This window comes from Platichthys flesus, chromosome 16 (genome assembly GCF_949316205.1).
Source record: "Platichthys flesus chromosome 16, fPlaFle2.1, whole genome shotgun sequence".
In the NCBI taxonomy this organism is placed as follows: domain Eukaryota; kingdom Metazoa; phylum Chordata; class Actinopteri; order Pleuronectiformes; family Pleuronectidae; genus Platichthys; species Platichthys flesus.
The window spans coordinates 7002394-7016528 of NC_084960.1; the positions used below are offsets into that span (position 1 = coordinate 7002394).

The following is a 14135-nucleotide window of genomic DNA, read 5'->3' on the forward strand; positions in this document are numbered from 1 at the left end:
ACACACACATACACACACACACACACACACACTCGTCGAACCAGAGGGAGAATAGCTGCAATTAAAGCAGGAGTTAGGATGTGACAGCAGGAATCAGTTCATCAGGAGCTCCCAGTACAAACATCTTTTGCTCGGGTTCCCGCCACCGCCCGTCACTCCCTCTTCTCTGGAACACACTTTTCTTGTTCTTCTGCAAAGAAGCTTTTTCTGTAGCTCAAAAAAATGAAACTCGGAAATTCTTTGGACATCTCATTTTAGCTCTTACATCCCGAGCGTTAAAGGATTCGACGAGGAGCCGCACGTTTCTTATTGTCTTCATATCTGCAGTGGTTGTTCTTCTTCAAACTTCTGGAACGATTCCACTTTGTGTGTTTTACAAACTAAAGTATTAATCATTTAGTTAGCAAGTTCGATTTTCTTCCCCCATTAATAATTCATTTCTACTTGAGAACGAAAATCGGATATTTAAGATATCCCAAAAATAACAATAAAATCCCAGTTATACATTTCACATTGTCAGTTTTCCATCGGAGGCCACAGAACCCCCCCCCCCCCCCCAGTACATCATGAACACGCCAACGGGACCAGTGACGCTCAGTGTGGAGCAGAACGGAGACGGCTCGCAGTGTCCTACATCGCAGCAGCTTCCATAATCCGCATTGGGCCAGTTTTTTTCATTTCCACCTGGACGTCTGCCAGTCCAGAGGATTTCTCCAGTGCTGACGTGACAGTGCCCAGATGAGAGGGGAGCATCCTTCCATGTGTGTCGTGGCTGGTCCGACCAGTGATATGGCTCCAGACTGGACAAACGTCATTCAAATGAATGTGACAAAAAGTAGAAAATATTGAGCTTTTGTTCATCTCAGTGATGTTTCTGTGTTTGAGTGCAAAACGGTGCATGACCTGGGACAGGTGACCGTCTGACTAAGGCTTCATCCAGACGACTACACTTTGTTTAAATCTCGCCTGGCGTCCGCATTACTCCAAGAATTCTGGAAATGCCTCCGGCCCCATTTTAGTTTGAAAATCTTGACGGGCAGAAACGAAGATGATTGGCAACAAGGGGACACTCACATCCGCTCTCTGATTGGGTCCCTGCTGATTTGTCATTTGTCAGTAAAAACACAGGATTGAAAATCAATTACCAGCATTGCTGACCCTGTTGTCTTTGCTCACAGTTAATTTATGTGTATTTTACAAGTCTAAAACCTTCCTTGTCCACTGGCAGGCACAAGCATGTGAGCGGTAACATGATTAGTGTTTTCTGGAGTGAGAGTGGGGACTGTGATTGAAACTGATACAGAGCCAAAACAACAGAGATCGTTTTAGTTTGAAAAGGCCATTTTTCAAACGAAAGCGTAATAGTGGATATTACCTAAAGCGGCACAACTCCATCCCATCACTGAACTGCTGCTGTGATGGTCACCTCTGAATCACGTTCCCTCTATCTCCAGGTGCAGGGAGGACATTCCCATGACAGAGAAGTGCAGAACCCACTCCTCTATTCTTTATCTTGTTCTTCCTTCATTGTCTGCGCTGCCAGCGAACTGTTAGTTTCTGCAAAAGCCGAGAAGACGTTCACACTGTGCACAAGCGAAAGCACATACGGTTCTCACAAAAGGCCGTTCACCATTTAGACATAAGCAATTCTTTTAGTACTTCTGCTTATTTTTTCACATAACGAGCTGCTGATGGACAAAAATCATGAGCAGAAAAACAAGAAAAATACAATTTGCTACAGGAAAGAAAACGCTCGAGTTTACATCAGAATAGCTTTGACAAAGACACTCAGAAGAGCGACAATCACAACATGTTGGTGACAGGTTCTAGTCCTAATGTTGAGTGGGTCTTTTGTAACATTCGGTGCTGTCCAGTAACCTACTGCAGTTATAAGAAGCTTTTTCAGTGGGTTTTATACTATTGTCTACTCAGTGAGGAAAGAAGTTCTGGATGTGAAACCAAAGTTAACGTCTATGTTGCCTCTTTTATTTACACTATATTAATTTGCTTATGGGGCTTCAGCACCAGGCTCTGCTTTCAATATTTCATACTGTTTATCAAAAACAAACTGAAACAAGCGTCCACAACAACATCAAGGACTGAATAAGCAGAGAAAAGCGTCATTTTTATTCACTAAGCCGTGCCAGAATTAATGGATTCCATATATCTTTAAAAAATATATTATATTCATGGTTCAAAACCATTCTCTCTTTTGTTTGATTTTTGTGAGAGGCCATACACAACAAAGTGCATCTGATGGCGACAATCATCATGTCCTTATAGTGCGGATCTCATTTGATTTCTCAATCTCAATATTTGATCGATTCGGATGCTCTTAGGGGCCTCGGGGCGGCTCGCTGCCAAAATCATTCAAAAACACCGATAATTAGAACCCAGATGAGGGATTAAGGATTGTCCTTGAAGGTCAAGCCACGGCCCTGGCCTCGCTGGGCGCTCGCCAGTCCTGGGCAGCTGTCCGACACCGCCATTAACCTGAGCAGAGCCCGCCCATCCATAAAGCTGTTTGGGATCTGGCATCTGCTCAAGGGGGAGAGAGGTATTAAGCACAGATTTACAAGAATGAAAATGTCCTCCCTCCCTCATAATCTCTGGTCTTTTTACACGCAAGACAAGCCGTACGCACATGGATACACAAACACACACACACACACACACCCACACACACGCTTATATAATTTTGTCAGCACGCCGCATTGGCTCGTTTGGACACACCCCCCCCACACACCCTGGGTACTGACAGAAAGCATGCACTGTCACTTCTGAACTGGACCTCGATTCCCCGCTCGGCTCTCATGCGGGAGAGTTGGACAGTCTGCCATGTTGGGACGCCTCAGTATAACCAACAGCACAGGGGTTTGTGCTCGGCCACTTTGAACTTCAGAGCGTCCCCCTCATTTCTTTCGGTGCCTCATTGCTCTTCAAACAACGAGGACGCTCTCAGCATGGCGTGCTCCGGAACACTCGGGAGATGTGTTCCATCGCGCATCAAAGTCCGTTTGAGCTCACGTTCACTACGGACACACTGAGGCGTTGTCAGTGCGTGGATTGCAACAACAACACAAAAAAGAGCTGTTTTCAGAGAGAAGTCAAATGAAAGCTGATCTACTGAAGAGAGAACACAGACTGACAGCAGGTCGCGTCGCTGCGAATCCTGTAAAGTCTTGAGGATTCAGTTCGGAAAGACACATCAACATGTGAGCCCAGTAAACTACACAGGCTGACCATAAAATATAAAATGTTGCACTGACGCCTTGTCCTTTGGGATTTGACAGAAGCAGCGGGCAGTCAGAACACTTCCTCCGTCCCAGTGGCCCGGCTGGTTTACGTTAGATCCTTTAGGACTCGAAAGCTCGATCTTCGCAGATCTCCAGAGCGGCTTTGCTTGCGCCACCGAACACTTCCACGTTGGCGTCAATCCACGGAACCACGTTGCCGGGCATGTAGGCCGAGCAGTTGGCCAGAGCCACGATGTCCACGGGCCGCAGCACCCGGTCCCACATGTTGAACTGGCTCAGCTCGCCCACGAAGGCCTGCGTGGCGTCGAAGCGGCCTCCGACCACGTCCTTCATGAGGGGACAGAGAATGAAAGTTTTGAGATTTTTACTTCAGAAGGAAATGAAAACCGAGTTTGATTAAAATGAATCAATTCTGTTTGATTTTCATCAAAATGCCAAACCACGCTGGATAAGTCTCAGTGTTCTGCCACTCTGAAACATTCAAGTGGTGTGAAGTCTCCGGGTATTGTGCAATCTGCAGAAATCTCACCTTGTGTGTGTGTGTGTGTGTGTGTGTGTGTGTGTGTGTGTGTGTGTGTGTGAATCATTAAGCAGCGCGGCCTTTTTAAGACTCCAAACGAATGCAGGATGAGTTAATGGCTCCCTGTGGACGTTATTCACCCATCACTGCACATTTCTTAAGCATACGAGGGGCTGCCATGGAGCTCGCCGACAGAATCACCTGCTAACGCAACTCCCAGGGGCGTAATGGGGCAGTTAAGAGTTAGATGAATGAGGTAATAGTGAAAGGGCCACGATAGCGTGAGAAGAGTCTCTCTGCTGCTCCCTGGGTCTTAGCCTCCGGCACGGAGCTCCGAGGGGAATACGCAAAGGGATTTTCGTGACACACACACACACACACACACACACACACACACTTGCCAATGCACACCAAAGTCTTCTCTAAGAGTCTCTTCTGCTCTCACCTGCTCCTGTCCCAGGATGATCACCCCTCCAGGTTTAATTGGGTGCCAGGGGGCCAGGTTGTCACCGGTGCCTAGACGCTCGCCATCCTGGTACGCCTCCCAGAAGCCGTCTCTGGTCGTCCACGTGATGCAGATGTGATGCCAGCGCCCGTCACTCACGGACAAAGGGAGCTGGGCCACCTGGTCGGATGGCAAAGGCACGGAATGGGGAAGGGAGGTAAAGCAAGGGGGGGGGGGGGGGGGGAAGAGTCAAGAGAGGTTTGATGTTAATTGTAGCGTGTTGGAGACAAGGACGGCAATTAGGGGGGTTAAGGGCTTCAAAGAGACAGGGACTTTTTAGATGAGCCGGTGCAACATATCGAATCATATCGAATTTAGATTACCCAGGTGACATCAAGGGATAAATCATACTTCAAAGGGGTCCGATGGCTAACAGCAAAACAGTGTCCTCCTCAGCTTTTGTGCTTCGTTCACAGATCAAAGCAAAACAACCGGTTGTTTCATAAACCAGTGACATCATGGTCCTCCGAGGATAGGGCTCAACACACGAGATTACAACTCATTAGGCTTTTTTTAATGAGCCTTCAGAGCTGGTTCACGCTCAGGTGTTGCTGCAGATATGGTGCCAGACACAAATAAACCTGAAAAGAGTCGCTGAGGATAAAGTTCAACCTGCTCGCAATAACAAAAAAGGCAATTGACCAGGTTGAGGAGGGCAGGTGGCTTTGTGACACCGGGGGGGGGAGGCTGTATTATTACAAAGTTTCTCTGAGTTGGAGGAGTCTGAGCTCAAATGACTCTTTAAAGATTTAGGGAACTTAAAATGAAAACCAAACTCTTTCTGCTGCACCTAATATACGACAGCAGTGAAATTGAGCGTCTTATTAAAACACTGCAACCGCAAAACATAAAAAGGCATCATTTTACAGTTATTAGATCGAAGAAATTATCATTTCATATAAGCCCTTTTTCAGTGCAGACATTTTTTCTTTCTGTAAAAAAATCACACTGACTGATACCTTAAATGGACACAGGCATTGGTGTAGACGCTTCTATTCTGTTCCTGCTGTGGAGTCTGTTGTGGAAAAAAAGGAGTACAATGTACAACCTATGTCTAAGACTACTAATTCGATTTCAGATAAATGTTTAAAAGGCTCTTGTAGGAAGAGGAGAAGTCACTGCAGTGTCTGCCTTCAACCGAGGGTGATGTATGAATTGGACAATATGAATTTTGATGAGTAATATCGGCACCGAACTGCTGGAATATGTATCGAGAATTTGGAAAATGAAGTTGCAGATAACTCCGGCTTTGTGAAGCTCGGAGAGTCAGATTACACGCCCACAGTTGCCAAAAGAACTCAGTGTTAATGTCCAACAAGACTGATCCAATCCAGCACATATTAAACTCAGTCACATGTGAATGAAAACATGGAGACGCATATCGAATCTCAATTGAAGAACTCTCAAACCTCTCCTGAACAAATAGACAGCATCTCCTGATGGGGATGTTGTTTAACATCAACAAAGAATCTCTCCGTGCGTATCCACCCACAAACACAAATTACAAGCAGCGTTGCACTTTTTAATATTGTCGATGCAGCTTCCTCGTCGGTATGCCTCCAAATGAACAGCACAAACAATGTGCCCCAGCGGACCCTGTTATTACTGTGAACAAGTTCAACACATGGATGTGCCGCTGTACGCACTAATCATATTCACCAGTCTCCCGCTCTTCCATCTCGCTCTTTGCTTTCTTTCCCAGTTTCTAATTTTTTCTGGCATCTTCTCATCTTTCACTCTTTCCCCCCTCTCTCTCTCTCTCTCTCTCTCACTCCTCAGCTCTCTATCACCTCCATAGCGCTGCAGCGTTTCTATTAACAGCTCCCTTATCCTCCTTTTTCCTCTCGTACAATCATTCCTTTCTCCTGTCATCTCTCTCTCATCTGTCTGTCTTGAACACATGTATAATGCATGGTGAAGGCAAAGCTGCAAGGAGACCTGCCTGTGCCAACAGAGCCCAACGTAAACAACACAGTGGGAGGAAGAAGAAGAAAAAAAGAACTCTCCACCGCAAGAAGGTTCTCCCGCAAAATGATCTCCATAATCCGACATGACACCACCGCAGAAGCAGCTGCGCCACCAGGAAACACACAATTTAGTATTTAAATCGCACAGCTCCCATCGACATAACAACTACAATTCTTTTTTTTTTTAAAGACTAAATGCTGTATAATATTCAATCCATGTTTTTACCACTTTGTTTTCTGTTGCGTTAATTGAAATTCCCACAGCGGACTGGAAGCTCCCAGTATGCGGCCGTGACTACACAGTGTCTACACAGTGTCTACACAAAGCATAGACGATGAGGCCCTCAAATGAGCACGCACGGCAGAACAAGCTCTCCAATGAATTTCTGTTATTCTTGGGTGTGAGCCGAATGTGGGTCAATGATATTAAATGTTTATAAGGTGCTATATTAAATATTCAGAGCTGATGGTCAGTGAATCTCCCGTCAGCTGTGTCTTTACTGTGATTGCATGTACATACAGTAACTATCTGTTTTCTCACCACATGCAGACATGGACACACTCTTGCGTTCTCTACATGTAATTAGCATCAACCTGCAGTGTTGCCGGGCAAAAGAGAAATGATTCTGAGCTTCTGATCAAATATTCCTCTTCCCTCCTCATAAAGTCTGGACAGCATGAAATAATCAGAGGTGCTCAAGTGCCTGAGCCAGACACCGGCTTCTCATTAACAGGCCTACCTTGTCATTGACCAGCAGCTCGATGGGGTTGTTCCCCCACTCGATGAGGACGATCTCATTGGCCTGGCCCGGCACGCCGTAGGAGAACGGGGTGCCGATGCCGGGACTGGCGCTGGACTTGAGCCACATGCACACAGTGAAGGCGTACATTTCCGGGAGGCTCTTCTTGATGCGGCCATACAGGTAGTTGGTACGAAGAGGGAGGGCCACCTTGAAATCCTCAGGGGACTTGAAGGCATTGTTACCTGTGAATTGACAGGACAATGATTGCACGTGATTATTTCTTGTGATTTTCTCGTGATCTAATCAAGGTTAGTTTGCATCCTCTCCACGACAGAGAGGACTTGGGATCAAGTTTATGATGAAGAAGAGGAGGATGTAAATCATGTAATGCTTCTTTCAAGAAAAAATAGTGGCCCAGCCAGATGCCATCACAACCTAATTGGGAAAATTGTTTTTCCCCCTGCCACATGCAGACCAACAACATAGAGATACAGAACTCAATTCTATTATCAGGCTGTTGCTCTGCAGCTTCACTTCACTCAGGGGCTTTACACTGGGCCAGTGGCGGCGGGGCCGGTTTCACTGACCCTGTTTCTCCTCTGCCTCTGTTAAACTGGATCACGATTTATAAATGATGTGGTTGCTGGTCAGTTAAAGAAAGATTACAGGAGTTCTAATATTTAAAACACAGCGGAGCACTGACGGAGAACGGAGTAAACAAGGACAGACAGGGAGAGAGGAACCTGCTGAAAGTGTAAGTAGAAAGTTAAAACAGAAGAAGAGAGAAAGGAGGATTTTCAACAAGAAAACATGCTGCATATTTGTATGTGCTGGACCACAGTTTTATCTGCGTGGAGGGGGGTACTCCATTTCTGGGGCAGCTGTCACTCTGTAAGGTTTATAACATGAAAGCTCATGTTGGCTCAGGGGTCAGAACAAATCAGGCCACTTTTTCCCCAAAGCTCAACAGAAAGAAAGAAGGAAGGAAAGATGATGTAAACTGAGCGTAGAAATTAGTCAAGATCTCCATGGCTCTATCGTGACGTAAATTGAACTTAAAGGTTCAGTGAACAGATGGTCCATCTCCATCTAACTTTGGTTCCCGTAAACTTAAATCCTCAAATAGACACTGTCTGATTCACCTGAGCCTCAGAGGACAAACAAATGCCCACTGAGCAGTGAGATTTTTTTCTTTTCCTTTGGGTCCAGATATTTTGTATTATTTTGACGTCTAGCATCAAAGTGATGCCCCCGAGTGCAGACATCACTCTCATACTTCTTAAACTAATAAAGCATTCAGCGTTGCTTTCCAGGCCTCATTTCCAAGACCAGGAGCTGCTTCACGAATAGCTCTGAGAAAAATAGAGCACTACTCTGTGAGGTTTCTCCTTGCATCATCAGAAATTTTGCTCAGGGATAGACTAATTGCAGCTAAATCCGGCAGACAAAGGAAGTGTGGCATGAACATGTGACGAATAAATTCACGGCACCCATTGTATCGCTTACTTTTCTCCAGCTCAGTGATCCTCTCCAGGAGGGAATTGAGAGCGCTCTCTGTGCGTTGGCGGTGGGCCGCTGTTTCATTGTAGAGCTGGCTCTTCTCCTCCTCCAGCTCGGCCACCTTCCGGAGGAGCTGGCTCTCCAGCGCCCCGAGACGCAGCCGCAGCAGCTCCCGCAGCTCGGGGGGCAGGGGAGTCATGGCAGAGACACCTCCAGCTGACACATTGGTGCTGGGGAGACGCAAACTTTGCTGCTGAGAGGCAGAGAAGGAAAGATTGAAGGAAAACAGCAGAGCATAGACAGACAGGTAGACACAGATCGATAGGTAGAACAACATGTCGGTAGTTAGGGAGGTTTATAGACAGATGGAGAGATGGGCTGGATGGAGGACTTGATGGACTGGTCGATGAATGGATGGATGATAGGTAGGTAGGTATGTAAACAGCCATTCACTATTCATCCCCTAGATCTGCTCTGGCTGACCGTTTTCAGTCAGATGTATTTCAACACTATTGTTTTTGAAGCATCAATATCAAAATGAAGACAGCGTGTCCATGTGGCAGACGGCGATTGGTGACCTGCCAAACACCCACGGCTGGAGTGGGTATTAAAGGCAAGGGTCACATGACGTCACAGAGAGATCACACCAGGCACGATCGCAGAGGGTTTTTGTAAAAAAAGGGCACAACAACTGCAGAAGCCCATGTGGCTGCACACAGAGATATCACCAAATAAAACATGGCCTCAGATGTTCACATCTGAGGCCATGCTGATGTTTCCCTGCCAGCTGATTCACTCTGGGACTCAGACACGTGATTTAGACACATTCACAACTTTAACCGGCTTTTCCTGACTCAATGGAACCAATTTACCGGCTCCAGAGAGATATTCCCCGCTGACCTGCCATCGGGGGGCAAAGTGAGCACTGACATTCAAGGTCCTGAAGGCAACTGTTGACATATGCAGATGACTTTGATTAGAGAGAGAGGTCCAGCTCTAGGGAGCCTTACGCGATCAGCAACACCACTATGCAACGATCATTATGTTAAGCAGATGCAGATCAATACATATGCAATTAGAATGCAATGAAATATGTATCCTGCACAGCTGCAGTGGATGCTTGATTTGATCAAGGTATTAAAGCGACCAATCAAGGAGAGAGGGAGAGATAGCTGGGGGAAGGGGAAGGGAGAGATGGATGGGTCGGCAATGCAGCAGGCTGGCTATAGACATAACCTTGAATATAAATCACAAGCGTTGTGATTGTTTACGGTATCAGGGCTGTCAGATGGTGAAAGGTTGTACCGCACTACCGACGTGACATAAGAGATAAAGCCATGGGCTTACATCAACCTTGTACGTGAAGCGTTTCCCTATAGGTGACCTCAATATCAGTTGAGTGGGATCTCAGAGTCTCATGAAATGCATGGAGCAGACGTGAGGTCTCCTGGGGCCAGACTGAGGGCCGGAGGAAATTAAGAGCTCTCTCGGGTCAACAGGATTACGATCAGTGGAATCATTTTAAAATTCGACAGAAAAAAAGGAAAAGAAAATCCAATGCTCTGATGCAGGTGAAATCTGCAGGAAATAATTTCATCAGCTGCTGTGGATAATTAGTCACATGAAGGCGAGTAAAACCTTATGTGGAACACACACACGCACGCACACACACACACACACACACAGATACACACACACACTCACACATTGCACTAATAAATTATTCAAAGAGGCATTGCAAATCTCTGCACCACATGCATGATTCCACCTCTGATAAGATTTTTTTGCTCCTCATTTTTTTGCTAATAACTCTCAATCCGTTTGTTCCACCACAAATAGTCCTTCATTGATTAGAGAATGTATTGATATGACAGATCTATGACGTGACCCTTTGATCTCACGATTCCCCTGAGAGGTCTCCTGCAGCGCGCAGTGCTCTCTGACGTGTATCGGATGATCCATATTGAGTAATATTACTGGTGAAAGAGGTTGAAAGACACTGATGGTTGAAAGAAATATGAGATATTCTGCATTTGGATTTGTTCGTGGCCAATATTAACATTTTAGCTTCGGGTGGGAAATGAGAGAAAAGGGATTTTGTGGTTCGTTTACGCACGAGCTGCACGGTTGTGCCATCTTACCTCCAAGTTCTCCAGCCGACCCTTGAGACTCTGCATGGTCTTGCCGAGCTGATCAACGGAATCGCCGGGGTCCCGGGGCAGGTCCCCCATGGTGTTCTTGCCGAGCTCCTTCCGCCTGGAGCCCTGACCCCGGGACTTGCCCTGGGGCGACACATCGGCCGACGCCTCGCAGCGCGCCAGCTTGGAGTTCAGCTCCTTGATGGTCCCCTGCTGGCTCCCGATGGTCTCCTTCTGCTGCAGGATGGTCTCCCGCAGCTGGAGGATCGTGTTCCGCAGCTCGTCCTCTACGGGGCTGCTGCTCTGGACGCGGTTCACCGCAGAAAAGTATCCGCAGCCCGGCTCAGCGCCCGGGGGGATGGCGTTACAAACGAAGCGGCTACCTGTGGCATCCTGGGTTCGGGCCGTGTGTCCACTGAGCAGGGACAACAGTCCAACCAGCAGATTCAGCATCGCGACTGAACGCACCGATTCCACGTTCGAAAGCAAAACCAAACGACTTCCAAATGAGCGACTTTACCTCTGAAGTCGCCGGTAAAATATTCAGATAAACTTCTCCCAACAGCAGCTCAGCGGACACTTGACATTGTTCTGGACCTCCAAAGTGAAAAAAATAAAACAACAAGTTTATAGTTGATAAGCCAAATCAAAACCCCGTGGTGAAAATGTATAAAATCACACATCCACCAACCACATGGTCAGTCCTCTTTGAGCAAGAGACATATAAATCTGGAAATTCTTACTTTCAGCAGGAGGTTTCAAATTAGTAATCTCTCGTTCTCTGGAGAAGAAACAATACAAAAATAAAAGTTTAAATGTTTTTTATCTCGATAGAAAATATCCCGAGCCGTTCAGAGAGAGTGGCGCTCCTGCTGCCTCTGCGCTGGAGTGTCAGTGAGTGGTGCTGAAAAGACAGCGACGCTGCTCAAACAGATTATTGTGGGGAGGTGCGCACTGGCGCTTCCGCTCCATCATCCTCATCATCATCATCATCATCACCCTCATCATCCGTGCGCTCCGGTTATTCTGCTCCAGCCCACGTCATCAAATCCTCGTGGATTTAACTCATGCTACATGTCTGCGTCTCATTGACTTTTTATGACCCGCTTAAACGCCCCGTGGCTCAAAGCCAGAGCCGAACGAGAGCGCACGAGCAGCGAGAAGAGGACCAGACTGTACTAATCAAGCAAACATTTAAACAAGTGATTGAGCTGTGATCAATAATCTGACACATTGTCTGGATTAAGCAGTGCATGCAGGGGCAGAAATGTTCACACCTACAGTCTAACACCTCGTTATAAGGTCAAAGTTTAATGATCAGTAAAATCCAGTTTAAATCCACACTTCAGATGGGAAGTTTGATGGTGTGACTTGAATTAAAACCAGTTCCCATGGCCTCTTCTCACCAGTCTGATCTCTGCACAGGACACAGAGATCAATCCGCACATGCTTCATGAATTGTGGCACTGGTGAAATCGTACTCCTGAAGAAAGGACATGACATTGAGCCATGTTGAGAATGAATGTATTAAAGATGAAATACACAGTGGAGACTGGTGGTATTTTAAACACACATTACTTGCTGTGAACATTCACCTGCTTAATGAAACCACAGTCGTGCTGAACAAATTGTGAAGCTTATTTTTTTTACATTTAATCCCAAAAATATGAAGCATAAAGGAATGTCTTTCTCTCAGGTGTTAATTCTGCAGTCAATTCAGCCTGCCGCTGTGGAGGTCTCTGTCCAAGGCTGCTTTGATTTTTAACGTTTCTGCTTTGGAAAGTGTTCAGCCAATCGACTTCAGACCTTCATTCAGGCTAAAAGGGCATTGTGGTGCTGATGTGAGGACGAGACTTTACTTTGATTGCTTTATTTGAAATTACCACTTTTGCTCGTGGTATGAAAAAGACAGACAACGGCCGGAACTCTTGTCCAAGTTTAACTGTAGTTTAGTTTGTGTGTTTGCTTTAATCTGGGAGTTCCGAGGTTTTTCTATAATTGTTGGATCATATTTTTACATGAACAGGAGAAAGAAAATGCCACGTCAAGTTTATGCTTATGTCTGTTTCAATATCTCAGTTGAAGAGTTGCAGTCCAAGTGGGACAGTAATCAAATCCAGAGAGAGAAACACAATAAATCCAAAAACATCAGCCTGCGTGAAAAACATTTTCTATTATTCAAATCCCGTCCCTCCTGACATGGATCTCACCCCACGAACCTGTTTCATGTGGAAACTTGTCAAACCTTTCCAAGAAAACAATCTCACAGTCTTCTCGAAATAACTCAAAAAGAGAGAGGGAGCGATGTTAAAAGAAAACAACAGGGAGACGCTTCTCACAGCAGTACTGTGCCGATGCATGTGCTGCATGACTTGAGGTCGTTGTAGATTTGGAAAAATGAAGGCAAATGCTCGTCGGCTGCAGATGAAGCCATGAGCACCGTTCACGACGGCAGACGGTGAAGAGTATCACAGCAGCCTCTGTTTGCAGCTCCCCTCATGTTTTGTCAAGCTGTCTGTCAGAGAGACACCTGCTAAGACCTGTAGAATGCGAAGAACTTCAAAGCCAGACGTGGCCTCGCCTCAGATTAGGAATCCGGCTCAGCGAGGCCGCTAACAAGCACCGAGACGTGACTTTCTGCCTCATCAATCTTTATTTCCTCAAAATGTTTCCCCCCTCGAATCCGAAGCAGTGGGTTACGATGGCGGCTCATTCGGGATGCTCTCCTTAAACACGCGATGTGCAGTATTACCTTGCTGTCCGTCACAGCTGTCTCTGCCCATCACTTCACAAGGGCCCCAGAGCTAAATGTCAGCAGGCATTAACGCACACTCAGCGTACAATGGGGGGTGCACAGCTCCGGCACTGACAGGGACCGGCTGCTGGAGTCACTGCCAAAGGAGGGCAGCTTCTAATATGACGGGTCCCCTGGGAGAGAGGGACAGACAATCACCATGACAACCTTATCTTCTGCGTGACCCCTCCCAACCCCACCTACACACACACACTCACACAGACACACACACACACACACACGCACACCTCTGTGAGTTCGGATCTGGCAGGGGTGACGTGGGAGCACTGAAGACTGAGCAGAGATGACAAGTTTCACTTCAAAGTTGATGGGATAAAGTTATTCCTCTTTCATGTTGCAACTGGTGAGCGCCGGGGTGGAGCAACTTTACTCCTCTAAGCCCCTACGACGGGGGTTAAGAAGTCGGCTGGGAGTGAACTCTTGAGTTTCCCATCCAAATTAATAGGTTTCAGAACGAGGCTGCCTTGCTTTAACACTTGGCTCGATAAGAAGATTGGCTCATGAGGCAGATTCACATCATTCACACGCCAGTGGCCAGATTAGTAGGAATGCAATGCAACAATAAAAAGTTGTTCATAAATATTTGGGTTTGTATGAGCCACGCAAAAGCATATATATCAAAATATTAGAAAGTCTTCACTACAGCACAAACCACTAGCTGCAGCCTCAATATCACCAGAATTCAACTAC

General features: G+C 46.4%; 1 protein-coding gene across 1 annotated transcript; it reads right to left on the reverse strand.

Annotated features, from left to right (window-relative positions):
* Positions 1-1222: 1222 nt before the first annotated feature.
* On the reverse strand, positions 1223-11305 carry nptx2a (neuronal pentraxin 2a). The gene is made up of 5 exons (XM_062407279.1): positions 10634-11305; positions 8499-8745; positions 6990-7234; positions 4223-4402; positions 1223-3584 (listed from the first exon to the last, which is right to left on the reverse strand). Exons 1-5 carry the CDS (start codon positions 11081-11083, stop codon positions 3357-3359), a joined length of 1350 nt encoding a protein of 449 aa, XP_062263263.1. The 5' UTR covers positions 11084-11305; the 3' UTR covers positions 1223-3356.
* Between the last annotated feature and the right edge of the window lie 2830 nt (positions 11306-14135).

Excerpts from the sequence above, each read along its gene's own strand:
- nptx2a (XM_062407279.1), bottom strand. The coding sequence starts at position 11,083 with ATGCTGAATCTGCTGGTTGGACTGTTGTCCCTGCTCAGTGGACACACG. Across the intron at positions 8,746-10,633 it reads GTCGGCTGGAGAACTTGGAG|CAGCAAAGTTTGCGTCTCCC; the intron begins GTAAGATGGCAC and ends TCTGCCTCTCAG. Across the intron at positions 3,585-4,222 it reads TCATCCTGGGACAGGAGCAG|GACGTGGTCGGAGGCCGCTT; the intron begins GTGAGAGCAGAA and ends CCCCTCATGAAG.